The 20,888-nt window shown below is 36.1% G+C and overlaps 2 protein-coding genes across 2 annotated transcripts; both read left to right on the top strand.

The window, feature by feature from the left end:
- The first annotated feature begins 918 nt into the window (after positions 1-918).
- LOC142518690 (uncharacterized) lies at positions 919-2,570 on the top strand. The gene has a single exon (XM_075621490.1). It carries the CDS (start codon positions 1,600-1,602, stop codon positions 2,077-2,079), a length of 480 nt encoding a protein of 159 aa, XP_075477605.1. The 5' UTR covers positions 919-1,599; the 3' UTR covers positions 2,080-2,570.
- Positions 2,571-11,314: 8,744 nt separating this feature from the next.
- Positions 11,315-20,293, top strand: LOC142518478 (uncharacterized). The gene is made up of 9 exons (XM_075621264.1): positions 11,315-11,638; positions 11,735-11,849; positions 12,975-13,070; positions 13,158-14,138; positions 14,230-14,293; positions 14,495-14,634; positions 14,729-15,040; positions 15,150-15,455; positions 16,886-20,293. The coding sequence occupies exons 1-9, from the start codon at positions 11,592-11,594 to the stop codon at positions 19,718-19,720; spliced, it is 4,896 nt and encodes a 1,631-aa protein (XP_075477379.1). The 5' UTR covers positions 11,315-11,591; the 3' UTR covers positions 19,721-20,293.
- The last annotated feature ends 595 nt before the right edge of the window (positions 20,294-20,888 follow it).

Raw genomic sequence — 20,888 nt, 5'->3', positions numbered from 1 at the left:
ATGTATTGGGGCTGTCATTGGGTTGACAGCGTGGGTGACCTACGTTGTTTTTTGGTCGACCCAAGCATCAAGCTTGGATAGACCCAACAATCAACAATGGTCGACCATTGTTTATCGACCATTGTAATTGGTCGACCAAACAATGATCGACCAATTGTTGGTCGACAATTTACAATGGTCGACCAACAATTGGTTTGGTTGATCAAACATTGGTCAAAGACCAATTGTTGGTCGGTCTTTGACCAAAGCAATGGTCGACCATTATCTTTGGTCGATCATTGTTGGGCCTTGGATAGGTCCAAGAGTAGATAGATGGTCGATCTAAGCTTGGTCGACTCATGCTTGGGTCGACCAAAACGTGGTCGAAATTTTCTTCTTCAATCAGTCGATTGACCAACGAAAATAAATAATAAATCGAAATAAACGTTAATATTATCAGATTATTATTAGCCATTGCGTCGATTTGTGTTGAGAATTGTAGTCGGAAAGGAAATGAAAAGGGGGTCGACGGAGAGGATTTAGGTTGAGTCGACTGATGAGAATGAATTACGTGTTTAAAGTAAATGTATATATGTAATCAAATTTAATGATGTATTTACACTTAAAATACAACGACGTTCAAGTAAATTGACTTATAGATCATTTTATTTAAATACTTCATAATGCACTCTATTTTTCCTAAATTTCCCCTTAATGTCCCATGCTGACTCATATCTTGTTTCAAATTCTTGTGTTTTATTTTTCTGAACAATAAATTATTGTGTTTTAATCTGTTGTAGAAACAGTATTTTTTTTTAAAGAAAAATAAAAAACCATTCTTTATTTTTTTTAAATGCTAGTTGCAAGATATGAAGCATGCCAACTACAAGACTCGAATCGACTCGACTCTGTAGCAGGGATAATTTTAAATATACATGTATTATGTATGCTGGTCTGGACCGATACGTAAATGATGTTTTCTCTATGAAGTCCTAGTTCTGGGATTTGGTTTTTCTTCACCAATACATTCTTTTATTGTAGATGAACGGATCCAATGCATCTTCCTTTTTTGGTGACAAAAATAAATTTAAACAGGTATGAGACAAGAAGAGCCTTCCACCCATAGTAATTGTTAATGGTCCACACTATTTTTGTTTCTTTTAAGCTCTGTAAACCCTCCAACCAAGTGAAATCTACTCTCCTTTTGTTTCCACATCATAGATCTTAGGATTTGTCACCAAGAATCTATCTTTTCGCTTCTCCTGACCTTCTATTAAAGAATCTCTTGTTCACGTTTAAGCCCAGGCCTGAGATTCAAAAATCTGTTGATGTAAAAGTGGTTAAGTACCTTAGCTGTCATCTTAATTCAAGATTTTTCTTTTTATGTTTGATTGGCTTTGCTCAATTATGTTGCTAAAGATCATGTTTTTTCATGGTACATAACAAAGGGTTTCCTCCGTTTCTCCTTTAAGTATGCATTGATAATTGGGATTCAGACTGCAATCGAGCTCAAATGCTATTCCTGTGGAAATTTGATTTTGTTTTGCCGATAAGCCGAGGATTTAGGTGGGTTTTGATGATTGAGCCTAGGAATTAAATATTTGGGGATCTGTGCAGTACATGAATAAAGCCATCACTACTATCTGTTTTTTCCTCCAGTCATCAATGGCGTCCCAAGGCTTTTTTCTTATCTGCATGCTCCATTCTTTGATTGCCTTAACTTGTGGAGCCCTGATGATGTTCTATAGAGATGAGTTTTTTGTGTTTAGTCATGGTAGGGAGCGCGCTAGTAAGCTTTTAGGCTCAACACCTCATGATCAGTTGTTAATCCAGACATCGGATTCTTTTTCGGGTTTGCTTATGTTTGCTATTGGGTTTCTCTTGTTTATGGTGGCATTTGTTGAGGATAGGGAATTTCATAGTTTTTTCCCCAAAGGCTGTGTGCTTCTGCATATTACAATGGCTATATGGAGAATATACTTTGAGAGGAAAGTTGAGGTTCTTGGCTTCGATTGGCTGAGACTTGTCGTTGGTGACATTGTTTTGGGACTTTCTTGGGTTTTATTTCTTGTGTGTTCATGGAGGGAAAAGTATGATTGATGTTAACAGGAAGAAGGGCACTATTTACGATGATGGCGCGACAAAGAGAAAAACTCATATTTGTCGCTAAAATAACAAGTGAAATATGAAGATTTTTGGATTGAGTGGCATCTGCTGTTGACCATCCATTCCAGAGTGTCTCCTTTCGAATACAGGAGTTTGTTGATTTTTCGTCCACGCAGTTTTCTGGCGCTGCTGTTGAGCTCCAAGATCATATAATTTGTTATATATATTTTACGTCTCCATGTCAGTGTCATCACTGAAAGAATTTGAACCGGAATCTGGTTCAACTCGCCTAAGAATGCAAGTTTAGTCTACAATACATGAAATTTATTTGCATCGTGGAATCTTTCATCTCTTCCATTCTCAATGTGTATAAAGTTTTCCCTGTTACCTCATCTACGCAGGCTCCTTTGAAGTAAATATTCCTGAAATATCATTGATGTATATGCATTCTCTCTCCTTGCTATATATTCGTTATCTGTTGCATATGTATTCAAGATTTTACAAATTTGGGCACTTGTATCAAGTTGCTGTAGGTATGTTTGAAATGCTTCTACATTTCGATTGTAATGAGCTACGTTTAGTGGAAGTCTACTTCTGAAAGTATATGCAAACAGCAAACTTTTCTTTATATTATCTGTACTGGTTCTAGGCTTGGTTAAATGTGGGATGTCTGAGACTTTTGATTGAACGAGACTATCTATTTCACTTTGTGTGATGATCTTGGTCAATCTTGATGAAAAATCGAAGGAAAAAAACAAAACTTCACATTCCTAATTATTGTGTAACATCCTTCTTCTGCTAACATTCATTAACTTATATTTAGCCCTTCTGATTTGTGATTTTATATTCCCTTCTTTCGGTGCTTTCGCCCAGTATTCCCTCTTTATATATAATCTCCTAATTTAGTTTTCTTCATTTTAACGAGATAATATCAACTCTTTTATTTATTTATTTGTGATTCCCTGTCTGATCCTCTTTTATTTTTCCTCGGGGATGTGTATCGATCTGATGAGTTTTTTTTAATGGTTTATAATAAGCAAATCTCACTGTATTATTAAAGTGAACAAAACATAAATATGCTCTCCTCGTGCTTGAGAAAATGTGCAACAGATGTATCGTGTCGTGTGTGTTTAATATCCAGAAGCGTATAGTGAGACACGCTTTCGTCTTCAGAGCTACGCTTTTGCTATGTGCACCATTTTCTTAGAACCCTGTTCGTTGATTTGAGGCACGATTCTTCCTTGTTCTGAAATTTTTGCGCATCCACGTGGGCTTGAGATTTATTTTTTCGGGCAGTGCAGAAGGAGTTGTAAGGAAATGAATAAAGAGAGGACTTGCGCATTTTTTTTAATCAATGGATTAAATTTTGTTCGTTTTTGTTATGGTTCAGTTCGATAAGGTGCCTCACAAGCGAAATGCAAAAACTATGACATCTATAAGGCAGGTTAAATCTAGTTGAAGCTAAAGAAATATAATAAAGTGATGAGAAATGCGAAATTTGTGACTGTTGTTTTGGGTTTTAGGGGTGGCATAGTTTTTATGGGTAGTAATAACCTAAAGTAATCGAAAGTATAATAGCATCTCGTGTAAGAACTTTACCGATCAAGATGGACAAATTCCAAACTACGTAAGGATGCTTCATGAACAAACGTGCCTCTGGCTAGTCGGCTACGTATGTTCAGCTACTGTTGGATTTATAAAATGCGTGTCTTGGTCTTTTGAGTCTTCTAAGCCTGCTAATTTTGTAAGAGGATTCGCTAGGAATAGGGAGGCGACTGGCATTTTTAAGAAGTTTGGTCTCACAAATGACAGTTAGGAAGGATAGTTCTCAGATGGTTTTCAGGGTCTTGAACTATGCGTCGCTACGGTTTCTTTTTTTACTATGTTCGCTGATAGAAAATCCATAATGTCTCTCAAATTAGTAATTTCTCTACATTAACTTTAATGGCTTGAGTTCTGGAGCCTGAGTTTCCTCTTATTGGAAAAGGAAGTACAACTTGATCCATTCAATAACCATTAATTAATATTTTAAGATGCTATCTTACTTCTTGATGTCTGACTTTGAGTTTTCCTATCTTACAATTTGTCTAGTGATCATTGTTTATTAACTTTATTGTGTGGATGTAGGAAGATAATCTGGTTGTTTGAAAGCGATTTTATGTTGTTTGACCTATAAATTCTGGTAATTTCAGATTATTTTAGATATTGATTACAATTGAAATTATCTAATTCTGGACTTGTTCTCTCTCTTAATTCCAGTTTGTCCAGATTTGTGATTTTGTTGCTTAAGATACCCCTTATTATTACAGTCCATGGCCAATAATTTTCTTTTCTTTATTCTAGTAGTTATCTTCTCTATCGTTTGGTGTTCTCCTTGAAACCTCAGACCATGGGAAGTTTACCATTACACAGCTCTTCCTCTGTCATATCTCTGCAATCAAAGGACAAAGTGTCTGGTTCAGTATCATATTGGCCTGATTCGAAGCTGAAGAAGGTATCTTGTGCATGCCCTGATACTAAGAAGCTGACACATGAATGCATAGTCGAGCATGGCGAATCCTCTTGTGAAAAGTGGATGGAGGCTCATCGTAAATGTCTTCGTGCTGAAGGCTTCAAAGTTTGAATACGCACTCAGCTTCAGAAAACCAAATACAATGTGATTTTGAACATGAGTGTGTGGCTACTTACTTTAATTTGACAGAGTTTGAAAACAATTTTTGCAGCCCATATGGATTGAAACCGGTCTTTGAATAAGGTATATGAAATAAAGGAATACTTGTTTATGTTGTTATTTGTATAGAGTGGTAATTCTTTATTTTTTGTTTTCATTTTTTTTGGGCTTTGTGGAAAAATGAGTTACCAACTGCATTCTGATCGTATTATGTCCTCATATTCAATATTTTCATCATGGAGAATCAAACTCAGTGTTGCATGTGACACCTTGCAATTTGATTATGGTTTTTTGTTTCTTTCTTCTATGGAGATAAATTGTGTAATCATTCGTGATATAATTTTAAGCTTAGATTCCCAATATCGTCTTCTGTAATCCCTTGAGTAGATGAGTTTTTATCCGGGCAAAAACATGCACCGGTTGGAAGTATATCGAAAATATGAACAAGAGATACCCATCTTTCTAATGAAAACCGACAGTCTATAATTTATATGTTGACCATTGTTATAAAGAACAACAATTTAACTAAGTTAACGCGTCCAACAGCCAAGGTGGAGGCCATTCATCGAGTCTTGCAGCATCTAGCAAGGTTTTAGTAATCCATGCGTTTTATTTGTAAATATATCGAGACGCATGAAACACTTATGAATGTTGCTGACGATGATCCAAGTATATTTTGTTTCCTCATACATTTACTTGTTCTAGATCTTATCTTATATGTCTGTTTATAAAACTTCCAAGAAAAATGAAAAGCGATTGTAACACACTGGTTTTATTATTAGTTAATCGCTAATGACATAAAATAAGATACATATGGATAGAGATGCAACGCACTACATAGTTGTAAGGGACCAAACCATATATGATTGTATGCAGCAAATTTATTGGATTACATTTTCAAATATGATATAATATAGAGGTGTCCCTTTTCTTGGAAGATCAGTTGCCACAGGTGCAGTTGGTGCAAGCACAGCTGGCACCGCACTTGCACTTCCCATCTTGTTCGGCTGCCGGAGTATCCATCACCAGGCTCATCTCACTGCCGGGAATCATACAAGAGTAAATTATTCAAGAATTTGACTAATTGTATGTTCAGTCACGATATATATATATATATGTATATGTATATGTATATATATGTATGTATATGACATACTATGCAACGTTTATATGAGACCGTCTGTGGTATTTCATGATTGAAAAACAACACATGGTAAGCATTAAAATCTCACTAAGCATTAAGCTGTTGTTGGTACTGTCGGAGCAAGGGAGTACCTGATGTTCTCAGTGACAATGATGTCAGCAGTGTATCCTTTCTTCCTGCGATTTTCGTATATTATACGTACACACTTACACCAGGATTAAACTAAGGAAACATAGTACCATGTACAAGTACTTACACGCATTGAGTTTTGTCAGCACAGTCGCAGCTTCCGCACATGTCCGACATGGTTGGTTGAAGATGAACTGGGAACTGGAGATGAAATAAAGGAGTTTTGATTGGAATATTGAATGATTTGCTATGTCTTGAAGCCCTTCAAGAAGCTGCTATTTATAGTTGTCTTGGGGAATCTTGTTTCGGTAATCGATGTCCTCCTCTCGTGTCAAGTTAGCCTCACTTTACACAAGATGCCTTATCTTTTGGATTCATTGAGAAAATTTCCCAACGCCAAGAACTCTTCTACAATTTCACGGCACCTGAGCGTGAGCATATTTATGGCGCCGTCCGCGTGCATCCTCCATTTTTTATTCTTCGTTAAAATTAGTGCAACAAACTCATTTTGACGACCATCATGACTTACACACTATAGAACACCTGACCATGGAAGCATGAATTTCTTCCGGGTTTATTAATTTTAGCTCAAGAAGTATTCTTTTACAAGTTTGATACGCTTAGGTCCAACCATCTGTTGCTTCCGCTTTCATCTTACAATTCAGAAAAGAGTTGAGAATCTTACGATATCGACACCGATAAATGCAAGATTCTAAACTATATAAAAACCCAAATCCGAAGTATTATTTGTGACCAAACACGTGAGAAAAAACCAGCCCGTTGAATTAGTGCTAATCTAATATGGCCTTAATTTTATGCTTGTTTATCTTTTTAGCTTGGATACTCCGACTAAGACTGATAATGGGTTCGTCTGCTTCTCCAACTTTCTTTCATTTTCTCTCCTTTCTTTTAAAGTGAGCAGTCATATTCAAAACTTTGTTTGATTCCCATAATTCAGAGTACAGTGGATTAACTTTAATATTTTATCACACTTTTGTCTGTGCTGATGTTTAATCTTTGGCAGAAATCAATGGCTTCAGCGCACCGGGTATTTTTTTTAAACTTGATCAACTAATTTTTTTTAAAAATGTCATGGGATGTATTTCAAGGGATGTTTAGGAAAGTAGATTTGGTCAAACATTTTTTTTAAATAACTTCCCCAAATATATTTGAAACACACTTAAAAATAATTGTTGGTAGGATTACATAACAAAATACTCTATATTTCAAATACATTTGAGAAAATTCATTTTCTTAAAAAATTAGTTGATCGAAATTATCTTACAAATTTCTCTCGCTTCTTAAAATATTTTGATTAACATAACGATAAATAATGTGTATCAGATATAAGTGTTGTCTCAAATGTAGTAACAACTCATGACAATATACAGCAGAATTAGGGATGTAAATGAACCAAACCGTTTGCGAGCTATTCGAAGCTCGGCTCGATAAAAAGCTCGTTTGAGTTCGTTTGTTAATCATATCAAGCCAAACTCAAGCTCGATTTTGAGCTCGAAAATTTAATCAAACCAAGCTCAAGCATAAGGATATTCGGCTCGTGAGCTTGCAAACATGTTCGATAATAGGCTCGCGAGCTCGAGCTCGTTTCGTTTACGTGGCTCGTAAGCTTGAGCTCAGCTTGTTTAGGTGGCTCGTAAGCTTGAGCTTGGCTCATTTGTTGAGTTGAAAAATAAAAATATTAGTACTAATATCAATGGAAGGAATTGAACACAAGACATATTTGAAAAAATGATGAATTCACACCACTTAGTCACAATTACATTTTTAATCTTACTTGCATATCATTATACTAAAATGTTCTTTAAAATACAATAAATATAAAGAGTGTAATGATGAGTACGATTGAATCCATAGATAACGGGAAATTATTTCATTGTTATTTATATGATGATATCAGTGTATGATGAATATTTTAGATGTGTTATTTTGGAATGTTCAATAATATACTGATTTATGTTTTTTTAGCTCTTATTTGTGTCGTTTTGGTTATTTATAAATGAATTTACATTTTTATATTTGATTTAAAATTAGTTTACATATATATTTAATTTTTAACAAGCTCAAACTCGAGCTCAATTTTATGTTTTATGAGCTTGAAAACGAGCCGAACTCAAATCAGGCTTGTTAAACATGCTAAACGAGCTATTAATGAATCAAGCTCGAGCCCGGCTTGATTAACACGCTAAACGAGTTTTTAACGAGCCGAGCTCGAGCTTTACACAAACTTAGTAATTTCAAGACAAACCGAGCTCGAGCTTTTCCCGAGCTTAGTAATTTCAAGACAAACCGAGCTCGAGCCTGATAATAAAAGATCGAATCGAGCTCGAGCCGAGCTCGATCTTAAACGAGCCAAGCTCAAGCCTGATACTGTTTGATTTGGTTTGGTTTAGATCGTTTACATCCCTAAGCAAAATAATAAAACACACAAATAAATAATTTAATTAAAAAATAACACAGAGATAATTATGCAAAAGTGAACACATTTGTGCGATATCTTATATCAAAATAATCACTAGAAAAGAAATCGAGTTTACAAAATCAATATTAGTGAATGAAAGAAAAAATCCTTCCTTAACAAGTCAAGGAAATAAATTATCCTATAATATCAATAATAAAATAATTTTTCAATTAACACATTGTATGAGTGTTGTCTTCAAATGTCTCCAACATGTTACGACAACACAGTGAAACAACGATGCTTCGTCTTTGTGAGTTCTTCAGAAAATTCTCTCGAGCTTTATCTTTGTTCTATGTTCGCCTTGTCTTTCTCTAGTATGCAACAACTATTCTTTCTATGTATAAACTTGCGTTGATTTTGATATGATTTCTCCAATAAATTTCTACAAGATAATAAACTATTCTTTCATTTGGAAACAAATTTTATTAAATATTAAAAATCAAATCTAAAGTTTAAAAAACTCAATATTTTAGAAAAACAAATTTTTTATGCAAAATCTTATATATATATATATATATAAAAGAATTTATGAGATAAATGGTGTCTTACCTTGGCAAGACGACGTTCCTTCCGGCCTCCACCATGTCCATCCAGAGTAGCCATTTCCAACTCACCCTAATGTTTGTTCACGAAGATGTTTTGTTAGAAATACATGATAAAAAGTTTGATAAAACAAGGCCGCGCAAGTCCATCTGGCCGAGCACGGCGGGAGATACACCACCATGGCAAAAATCACTCGCCTTTTAACGTTATCCGTTGATTGATATTATAGTAGGATGTAATTCATAGCGACAAAAATAATTTGAACATAAAGTCCAGGCAAGAGCTAGCTTCTTCACTGCTTTTCATCAAACGAAACTTCAATTTTCTTTTTCTTTTCTGCCCCAAAATGTCATTAAATGTATTCAAGGATTAATTAAGAGTATCTTAATTGAAATTTTGACAAGATTATCAAAAAATTAACTTTACTAAAGTTAGTTAAAAATCCATGAAATAGCAGATTTATCTAGAAAACTAATAAAATTTTCATACCAAAAAAATTAAATTGGTCAACATCTCGGAAAATTTTCAGTGAGCTATTTGGTATGAAAATTTCGGTGGAGTAGGCATTTTAGATAGCAATTTTTTTTGCACGATTTTATATATATATATAGGAAAAAAAAGGAAATTGATTATTCTAGTCTATTTCAAAGTCATAATTTCAAAAATGGCCTTCTTTATTACACATTTTGCATTATGTCTTATTGAATTAAAAAAATCATAAAATATCATTTTTCTATGAACACACATGTTCCATTTTCGTGATTCATTTGTTTAATTATCTATTATTTCTCTTTACGAGTTGATTTAACATTTGTTCTAATTTATTTGATTTATAATATATTAATTTTTTTAATACTACTTGCTTATATCAATAAACATATTTTAATAAAATAATGATTTGTTAGTTTGAATTAGTGCATACGAAACCACCAAGGTTATGAAACGTAATAATTACATCAATGTGAGTTTATATAAATATAAACACAAAATCTGATGGTCTCAATCAAGTTTCTACTTTATTCCATGCTAACAGTTTATGAGTATGCACGACAAACCTTCAAAAAAATAAAATGCATAAAAATGATACTCGACAAAATAATTATCTCAAATTATCACCACTCTATGTCCAAATGGATGAAATTCATAAGATTATTCGAGCAATTGCGAATATCAAATAAAGAGTTTGAGATAAAGAAATTGATGGTGAATAGAGTTTAAATGATAGGGGATATCTATGTAATTTGATATGACAAAAAGACTATTTTGATAAATTAATTTAACTGAAGACTAAAATTGATTATAGTAATTGTGTGAAGTCTATTTAAGAAAATCTCCCAAAAAAAAAACTATATTGATCGTTTTGAACTAAAAGAAAACTTTGGGGTGGAGTAGGGGTTTTTAACTTTTTTGGTAGTTTTTTTAGTGAAATATAGTCAGTAAAGAATTTGAAAATGTTGATAAGTAATATAAAAAAATTTATCATTTGGGTTCCATCATATGGGTCTTACCCATGTAAATTCATAATCATATTTTTAAGTAATTGTATAATCCCAAATTTCATCCAAGAGCATCGATTGTGTATGATCAAGGCACTTTCTCTTAGTCACATGCTTTTTTGATCACAAAACTTGTAGTATTATTGAGATCGAGAAATATCTTTGGTTTCAAGTTTTACAAACCAATAAGGAAAATCCCCATGCTTCCATGTAAAGGAAGTCGGGTGAGAAATAGCAAAAGACGCAGACACTTTGTTTTGTGTTTTACGTGTACAAAGGCTAATTTCCAAACATTATTAATTTTACGATGAGACGCTGATACAAACAATAAGAACAATTAAAATTTATATAGTTGAAATACCTATGATGAATTAAGTTTTAAACAATGGGTATTGTATAAATTTGTATATTCACGAGATTTTTTTGGGTATTTAGATTGGATATTTTAAAATCTAAACTCTGAATAGAATCAATTGTTTCGATTTGGTTGATTTAAAATCGATTTAAACCATAATTATTTTTTTAAAAAAACTGATTAGGATTAATGATGATAAAAGACATTTACACATATGCCCCTCTTTACAATTTTTGTTACGTGTCACACATGTAAGAGTGGGAGACCCTCGTTTCCCAAACCCGTCAACACGTTCAAAGGCAATTTTCACCCGAATGGCAGAGTTGTTAAATAAAGTGAAATTCCCAGGGCTTTATGGTCAGAACCTATGGGCGTTGAACCCACCCACGTACTTGACCTGGCGCCAATCCAAGCACAAGTGAGCGACACTTATCTCTCGCTGTTTTTACGCATAATATGCAAACAATCTTGTGATTATCCATTTTCATCGATTTACATACGCAGAGTCGAAGAACCAAACTGAACCCTGGAAGTTAATTAAATTATTATTTCTTTGATTTCATGATAAATCTTTACTGAAAATCAGGGGAAGATGAGCTGTTGCTGAGAAGTGGATATAAATCGCTCTATTGTAGGATTCGACCCTGATTCTTTTGACCCACCTCGAGTATCATTTTCGATCTGATCGAATGGAGTCGCCCACGCCGGTTTCTCGTTATGTCCACCGGAATTCGAAGTAGGTTTCTTTTTCCCTTTCGATTTCTTTTGTGGGTGAAATTCTTTAAGCTTGTGTGTGAGTGTGTTATCTGATGTTATGAGAGTGATGGTGCAGAAAACGTGTGTTTCCGGGGGGAAGTTCGTCATCGGTGTGTAAGGATGTGGATGTGTTGGAAATCGGGCCGCCCTCCAATCATACGCCTAAACCTAAGTCTTCCAGGAAAAAAGAGGTGAGTTGTTAGGGTTATTATTTTGTATTTCCCTTTTAATTTCTCAAATTGGGCTTGTTTCGGTTCTTCTCGAGTTTGAGGTGCGTTAGAGGCATGCTCTGTTCTTTTAGGATTTCTTTAGGTGTTTCAGGTTTGTTCTGAATGATCGAATTTTGATCAAGTAATGATTTTTTTTTTGTTTGCGTGCGTGGGCTACTGTGATCAAAGGGCTGTATCTAGTAAATAATTGAAATGAGACTGATTTAGGATTGTTTGTTAAGTTTAATTGGGGGATTTGCCTTTGAGTGGCTAATGTTTCTATTATTTTAGTGATATGGCTTGATGAGTTGGATGGTAGAAGATTGAGAGTCATTTCTTAATTGACTCAGTAATTTGTTTGAACTTTCTATTGGTCAAAAGGCTTTACCTAGTACTGGGTGTACATCAGACTTGCCTGGTTTCCCTAGTTATAATCCATGCACATGATGCTAGAATTATTGCTAGCACATCCATAGATTGTTCTCAGATGTGGCACTTTTGGATTGGAAGAGGCTGCAGATGGAATGTCATTTGACGTGGGACTAATGCCTTTTTGATCGGATCAATGAGATTTGACTGCTGTTGGAAGTGAGAATGGCATTACATGGGTTAAAATTTCCACTTAAATCTGTCCTTGTTTGTGTAGAGATCCTTTCAAGACTACATTGCATACCTCTTTTCCTTGATGAATGCTTTTCTGTAATCTGCGAAGATTTCAGGGCATGATAGTGCTAAGTTAACCGGTTGTATTGATGGATTTTTAGTTATAATGTGTTGGTTCTGTCAGTTTAGTCTGCCTTGATTTGTTCTGTTGTTGCCTCTCTTTCGTGACAACTGCATGAGCTTAGAGCTCCCTAGTCAGGGATTCGGAAAGGAACTTTTGGAACACCATTAGGTTCACATATATTCTTAATTCCTTGACCTGTGGCATTTCTATGACCTGCAATCACTTGAACTTCGTTCTGAAACCACTCTCCATGTACAAGCATGAGATGGGCATGGTTGGAGTTTGAAAATAATTACTCGTTTTGCTTCCCAATAACTCATTTTCTGAAAGTAATGCTGTATGCACACATCCTAACTTTCAAGTTACCTATTTTCTTGAAGGTTATTTGTCATGAGATAATTGATGTTGACGTAGAAGAAGACCGTGGTGATGTAATTATAATAGATCCTCACGTTGATGTCCACGGGAAGGGCAAGGTACTGTACTATTTTCACTAATTTGAATTTTGTGTGCTTCCTGTTTCTCCAGCAATGTAATAAATTATTTTTTTATCTGGCGTGTAGGAGGCTTTGCCCGCTTTTTCAATTTGTCTAGGTGGTTTAGCAGCGGATGGATTGGCAAGCGATATCAAATCAACCAATGGTGCTTTAGAATCACCTGATTCAATGATTATAGATGATTCCAGTTCTAATAATTTCTTTGGAGAGGAAGAGTGGCTAGACAATTATTACGATGACATATTTTTTGATGAACGTTCAATGTTAGAATCGCATTTTGATCACATGGATATACCACCTGGTATTGAGGCACCATTTCCCTGGTTACCAAGTTCTCCCAGAAATAAAAATAAGGTGACAACTACAGGTACTTCAACTAACTCAAGTTTGCAACTAAAGTCGGATGTTGCCATTGTTCCTTCTAGCTTAAATTCACCTCTATCGTCATGGCCATCACCATCACGGAGCAAGTCAACTAGGCAACCTAAAAAGTTGAAACTACCATACAAATCGCTGGAACCTGGTGCAGTTCCAAAGAAATCGACTGTTTCAATTAGTACATCCTTTCTGGGTTCACAATCCTCCATCAGTTCTTTGGCTCTTAAGCGCGGGAAGGAACCTTTGCGTTCTTTTGGAAAGAGTAAAAGGAAGACTCGTGCATCCCAGGTTATCTATTCTGGTCCACTAGGCCAGTTATCTTCTGGTGCGAGTTATCCACCTGTCAATCATGCCAGTAGCTCTCTGAAGTTGAAAATGCCATCGATTTCACCTGGAATGGAAACCTATATGCCTCCGTGGCAGGATTTGTGCCTGAATATGTTAGGACCTTCTATTGGTCCTTCAGGGTTTCTGACTGAATTTGTCACCTGGCCACAAGATTCCACCAATTTTAAAAATGGTGAATCTCCCTTGGTAATACAGACAACAAATGTAGAACCAAGAAATATTGATGAAGTTTTGCAAAATTTTGAAGGTTTTAAAAAATTTGACACCGTTGAAGATTATTCGGATCACTTCTACTCCAAAAATGCTTCATCCGGCAAACAGGTAACTGCTATTTAAAAAATTGGTTTGTTTCTTGTCCATCTCTTCAAAAATTCATCTGTGCCTTTATGATATTGTCTTCGGATGTTGACAGCCACCAAAGAATTGGGCTAAGAGAATACAGGAAGAATGGAAGATTCTGGAAAAAGATTTACCCGGTATGTTTTGAAAGTCCTCCGTCACATCTCCCTGTGTAACATTTTTGGCCAGCATTTTTGTTTGATTGCACTAATGAATTAACAAGGTATTGGCATCAAGTTATAGCTTCTATATATTTCTCACAGCTAATGCATTATTTTACTGATATTTAGAATAGCTTCGCCCCTAACCTTATATTTTTTCTGCTGTCACCAACACAGACACTATATTTGTAAGGGTTTACGAAGCCAGGATGGATCTTTTGCGGGCTGTGATTGTAGGAGCAGAGGGAACGCCATACCATGATGGTCTCTTTTTCTTTGATGTCTTCTTTCCGAGCAGTTATCCTAATGTTCCACCTGTATGTCTTTTTAATTTCTTCTGAAGAACGCAGTTTGGTGTCTATAAGCTGGGGTAATTATGAGGCCTAATAATGTGATTTCTATTCTTGCCAGCTTGTCCATTATCATTCAGGCGGCCTACGAATCAACCCTAATTTATATAATTGTGGAAAAGTATGTCTCAGCCTTCTTAATACATGGAGTGGTAACCACAAAGAGAAGTGGATCCTTGGTGTTTCAACCATGTTACAAGTTTTGGTCTCCATACAAGGGCTGATTTTGAATGCCAAGCCCTACTTTAACGAGCCTGGATATGCAAATACGAGTGGCTCCCCAACTGGAGAAAAACGATCATTGGAATACAACGAGAGTACTTTTATTTACTCCCTCCAAACGATGGTGTACAGCATGAAAAGGCCGCCAAAGGTAAGTTGAATCTTTCTCTTCACTTTATGTCTATGTACATCAAATTGAACTCAAACCCAATACCTTTATTCTACTGATAAATTGCTTATTCATTCATTTGTTTTTGTAGCATTTTGAGGACTTTGTAATTGGGCATTATTGCAAATATGCTCGTGATATTATGGTATCATGTAAAGCATACTTGGATGGAGCTCAAGTAGGTTGTCTCGTTAAAGGGGGTGTTCAAGATGTAGATGAAGGCGACAAGAGCTGCTCACAGCATTTCAAGAACAGTTTGGCTGGGTTCATCCCTACTCTGGTAAATACATTTTCACAAATTGGAGCTAAAGATTGTCAGGAGTTCCTTTCTTTGTCTCAAAAGGCTACCGGACCAGCAACTGCTACTCATAGGCCCTTACAACTTATGCCATTAGGCTAATGAATTTGCCAATCCTCGACTTCAAGATTGTGCGCATGAGACTTGCCGCTCGCCTTTGGTTATGTTAGTTATGACTGATTTTTGCATTGACTCGTCTTAGGAAGAACACAATGTTGTTGTTTTTTTTTGCGACATCTCAATGCCTATTTTGACAATTATGTGTACATTTGAACTTTACCTGGACTTTTACTCCTATCGAATCGATCTAAATCTCGATATTCACGTTCATCGTCTTCCCACTTTCCCTCCATTTTCATGGTGAGTTCATGTTGTGGAATATAGACTAAATCAACTCTTCATGTGGGCTGATGCAAATATTAAGAGTAAAGCGTTTCATGGTAGACTGCAAGCAAGGGACGAAACTTTTTTTCCGAAAAATTATGTGTTAAGTTTTATATTTTCCGTTGGTCTATATTGATTATCACGGGTGGTAAGTGCGATTAAGACGTTAGCATATTTATATTTAATATTTAATTAATGCTTGAAATATCTCATTTACATATGTTTAACTGCAAATTTTATTCCTTAATTGTAATTTATGAATGGGCTCTGCGAAAATATTGTTCCATTTACGAAATTTTTTATTATATCGACACCTATTCTTTAATGAAGTTTTTTTTTTTTTTGATTTATTTTAGATAATTTCATCAATTTATATAAATATTCCGTTAGTGCACACGCTAGGAGTGGGGGTGTCAGTGAGAATTGAACCCAGTTAACGTTTTACTAAAATAAGCCATCAGCAATAAATGAGTATTAATTAATTTTCCGTGATGCTTTTGGGTTCATCGTGAATCTTTCTAAATCTACACCTGGTTTTTATAAATGAAGGAATCTTAACAGATCCGAGTCAAACAAATGCCGCCATGATCCCAAAGTAATTGACACCACGTGAAACAAAAGGAACGGACCTCGAGTTCGAAACAATGCAAACCCCGTCTAATATAAAATTAAAGCTGTCCATGCTTGTCCGCCCAACGGTTACCGGTGAGAAAGATTGAAATGGAAACTTCGTACTTATTTACAGCGAATTATTTGTCTTATCCACAAGTCGTTGACATGGTCTAAGTCATCGTCGCCAGTTGAACATATTGACAACAATTAATGCTCACTGGAGTGGAAGGGAAAAAGGTACCCACGCCCGGACTTATTAGTTTCATGTTCAAATTGCATTGATTCCTGAGAGTTCTTGTAAAACAATAAAATAAGCATGCATCGTGATAAAAGGGCGTAGAGCCAGTCAGACAAATCTGGTGGATCAGCTTTTTCTGGGAAAGTGGGGCTCGGAAAAATGTCATTGACTTATGACAATGCATTGTAGCCTATTATGTATATATTTATATATAGAGTTCAATAATATTGAACGGCGGTTGGAAGTCAATTATTTCCTTATATACCATTTACATAGAACAAATAGATAATCTTCCTTCACTTGCTTTCTGGTTTTATGCTTTCGCGCAGTAGCCATGAATCCGTCACTCAATATGCCTTTTTCTTCGTTCTTTTACAAGTCCTTGTGCTTTTTTCTTATTAGTAATTACCTCTTTGTATCGTCTGTTCTTTCTTCTCCTCCATACACTGATCACTGTTCATCTGTAGTTCCTGAATCTAAATCCACCCAGCAGACTTACCAAATCCGTTTACCTCGATTTCGCACAACGTATTACACCGGTGGAGCAAGACTTATTGGTGAGAAACCACTCAACAAATCATATGACTATGTGGGAAAATTACTTTTCATCAAACTCACATCAGATTCATATGAGACCATCGCCAAGAATGTTTATACGGTTCGTGGTCAACTGGTTATCCGGTCCCCGTACCGGTATTACAATCGGTATATAAGCAATTTCAGCAATGATGGATCTTATTACAACAGGAGGAGACGCTATAGATCAAACGTGATCACGTTTTTCTTGAATGGTTTCTGGTCAGAATCTTCAAGAAAGCTTTGTATGGTTGGATCAGCTTCTTGGAATTCTATCAATCTTGATGCTGTTTTGAAGCTGAGTTACAATTCTTTGAATCCAAATATGCTTACCAGTGTGATTAGTGGAACTTTGGAAAGCACAAGTTCCGTTAAGGACTCGGGGTACTTCGAGCCAATTTCGATGTTTGCTTTTCCTTCTGTTCCCGACTATATTTACTCTTTGGTTTCGAAAGAACTCGGAGGTGGGTATTCGGGTGGTTTTGAAAGCCCAAAAGACCAGTCTCTTGATTTGGATTCGAGCAGGTTTTGCTCTTCTCTATTACAGGGTTTTTTTCCTTTCGAGTTGGAGCTTGGAAGAGAGTGCGACAATGCTCAAACTTGTTCTGCACGCGCTGTGGTTGACGGATTCTTGCCTCAACTGGTATCCTTACATCCAATCCAGTGTTACGAGGAAAAACGAGTGATTCGGTATGTGGTAAGATTTCAGAATGTCAGCTATACTGCATTTAATGAAAATTTTGATCTTAATGCCACGTTAATCGGTGAGGGAGCATGGGATGATAAGAAAAACCAGCTGTTGATTGTTGCTTGTCGAATCTTGGATCCAGTTAACCATTTTGGGAATGGTATAGGAGATTGTTCGTTAAGGTTGAGTTTCAGATATCCTTCAATCCTAACCATCAGAAATCATGCCAAAATCGCTGGAAAAATTTGGACAAACAAAACTATTTATGACGCAGGATACTTCAGAAACATTAATCTCACAAGCATTGATGGAGGGTATGTTGCTGGGTCATTTTCGGGGTTGAGATACGAATACACGGAATTGGATAAAGCAAAGAGATTATGCCGAGTGGAGAAGGTTGAAAAGAAGAAGGGGAATATATATCCAGATGCACAGTCTTACAACATGAGGTTCGACATGTCTGTGGAAAATTCGAATGGGAAAAAGTTTGCTTGGGGCTATGCAGTACCTCTATCCATTGGAAATGAGGTCTACCAAGGAGACATGGGGATAGCACTGGCACCAGAGTCAGCACCAGTCGCAGATGCTGTACTTGAACCTATTTCCGAACCCCAGAAAAGTAGATCCGGCCCCTTGAATATGAGCTTCACAGTATCCATCACCCCTTTTTATTCCGAAATTAATAACTCACGGAGTCAAAGTCAAATCCAGATCACTGCCGAAGGAGTGTATGATTCAGAAAACGGATGGCTCTGTATGGTAGGCTGTAGAAAATTTCCATCTAATGTCAAAAAATCTGATGACAACTCCATAGACTGTGAGATAGTTGTGAACTTCCAGTTTGCTCCAATCAATAATAACAACGGCGGTCTTATCAGTGGAATCATCAGAAGTACACGAAAAAAAACAGATCCTCTTTATTTTGAGGATATGACAATGTCATCTGCTGCATTTTACAGCAGTGTGGCTGAACGCTCGATATGGAGAATGGACTTGGAGATCACCATGGTCTTGATATCCAACACGTTCCTGTGCATCCTTGTGGGGCTACAACTCTTCCACGTGAGAAGAAATCCTGAGGTCGGCTCCAGCATTTCACTTGTCATGCTTTTGATACTTTCTCTAGGATACATGATCCCGCTTGTCCTGAATTTCGAAGCCCTTTTCTTTCAAAACTATAACAAGCAACCATTCATGCTTAGCAACAAGGGATGGCTTGAAGCTAATGAAGTAACCCTGAGAATAGTAATAATGGTGGCATTTTTGTTGCAAATACGCCTACTCCAACTGGTTTGGACTGCAAAAACAAGTGAAGGAAATGAAAAGGGTTTGTGGGGTGCGGAGAAAAAGGCAGTTTTTGTTTCAGTGCCGATGTATTTTTTTGGCGGATTACTCACTCTGCTGCTGAACTGGATAAAGAGCAAGAATCAAGAGATGCATTCTTATGTTGAATATGATCAAGTGTACTATTCTCTTTGGGGATACTTGAGATCTTATGCTGGTTTGATTCTTGATGGGTTTCTTCTCCCACAAATCTTGCTCAATACTTTCTCTGGTTCATCTGCAAAAGCTTTGTCTAATCCATTCTACATGGGCACCAGTGTGGTCCGGTTGGTGCCTCATGCTTATGATCAATACAGGGCTCACAATTTTCCACGAACCATCGTTAATGGAACATACTATTATGCGAATCCCTCTGCCGATTTTTACTCTACCGCTTGGGATGTGATAATTCCTTGTGGAGTGGTTGCACTGGCTGTGATTGTGTTTCTGCAGCAACGACATGGTGGACGCTGGATTCTTCCGAGGAGATTCAGGGAGTTAGAACTGTATGAAAAAGTTCCCGTCGTTAACAATGAGCTGTGAATCATATTTGCATTCAGAAATATAAGATGACATGTCTACTTTTTCAGTATTTTGCGGTTTAATGAATCTTTAAATACCATAAGTTATTAAGTAGGAGTATATGTGTCGTTAATTAATGACAAGTTTACTGTGCGCATGCTCTGATTAGAAATATCAGATAATAGTTTTCAAAATGGCTTCCCCTTTTTATTCACAAAAAAAAGTTTCCCGTCATGGCTGGTTTGAAGTGCACCGACATCGCTTGCTTATTCGGTAGGGTTTCTTTGCTCATGTTTTTGGTAGCCTTTCAACTTCTCACTTAAAAGTTAAAACACTACTAGGGAATGGGACATGTGACCAAATGAGATCAGTAAGGAGCGTGTCTTCAAGATAAGAATTGTGTTTTATGTAATGAATGTGATGAATCTGCTGCCCATCTTTTCTTTGCTTGTCGGGTATCAAATCGTTTGTGGAAGGATATTCGAGAGTGACTGGGAATGAAGAAGATTATGGGCACAGTAACCTCTGTGCTTCGGGCTTTTAGAGGTGTATACAGAGGCAGTTCTACGTTGACAAAATTGAGATGCACAGCTCTTGCAGCATGTATTTAATGGTTCCTGCTCAACCTTACGGCTACCCACCGCTTTGTGCTTTTGCAGGACATGCGCTGGGGAGTTCGTCTTCTCTGCACAAACACATGTTTTGTCTCGTGCATCGATATTTTAGTTAACTTCGCTTTGCTTAGTTACCGGTTCAGATTATTGTTCTCTCTTAGGATGCTCAATATACTTGTATCAAATCTTTTTACCTCGTTTTTTTATGGAGTTTTATTCATTTATATGTAAAAAATAAGGAGCCTGGAAGAATTGGAAAGTAATGACTATAGTGGATGCTAGCATGGTGTAAACATTTGAAAAAATCGGAGTAATAAAAGTACACGCCGAAAAGTTTGAAGACACGAACGTTCAATTCGATTAATTAATCTTGACTCGGTTATTAAATAATTTTTATTAGTATTATATTATATTGTATCCAATGTTTTGAAGGCAAGACTTAGGAAATAATAATAATCTTTTTCTATTTTATAAAGTAATATATCATCATAATAACAGTATCCCTGCGCTACTAATTTCAATTAAATAAAAATTTAGAAATAAGAAAAAATGACACCAATATTTTTATATTTTTA

This window comes from Primulina tabacum, chromosome 11 (genome assembly GCF_025594145.1).
Source record: "Primulina tabacum isolate GXHZ01 chromosome 11, ASM2559414v2, whole genome shotgun sequence".
Lineage (NCBI taxonomy): Eukaryota > Viridiplantae > Streptophyta > Magnoliopsida > Lamiales > Gesneriaceae > Primulina > Primulina tabacum.
Note: the sequence above shows the minus strand (reverse complement) of the source record. Positions and strands in the feature narration are given on the sequence as shown.

What these genes read in the sequence shown, in the direction of transcription:
- LOC142518478 (XM_075621264.1), top strand. Translation starts at nt 11,592, where the DNA reads ATGGAGTCGCCCACGCCGGTTTCTCGTTATGTCCACCGGAATTCGAA. An exon ending in ATGTCCACGGGAAGGGCAAG is followed by an intron (nt 13,071 to 13,157) that starts GTACTGTACTAT and finishes TCTGGCGTGTAG; the next exon opens with GAGGCTTTGCCCGCTTTTTC. An exon ending in TCTGGAAAAAGATTTACCCG is followed by an intron (nt 14,294 to 14,494) that starts GTATGTTTTGAA and finishes TCACCAACACAG; the next exon opens with ACACTATATTTGTAAGGGTT.
- LOC142518690 (XM_075621490.1), top strand. Translation starts at nt 1,600, where the DNA reads ATGAATAAAGCCATCACTACTATCTGTTTTTTCCTCCAGTCATCAATG.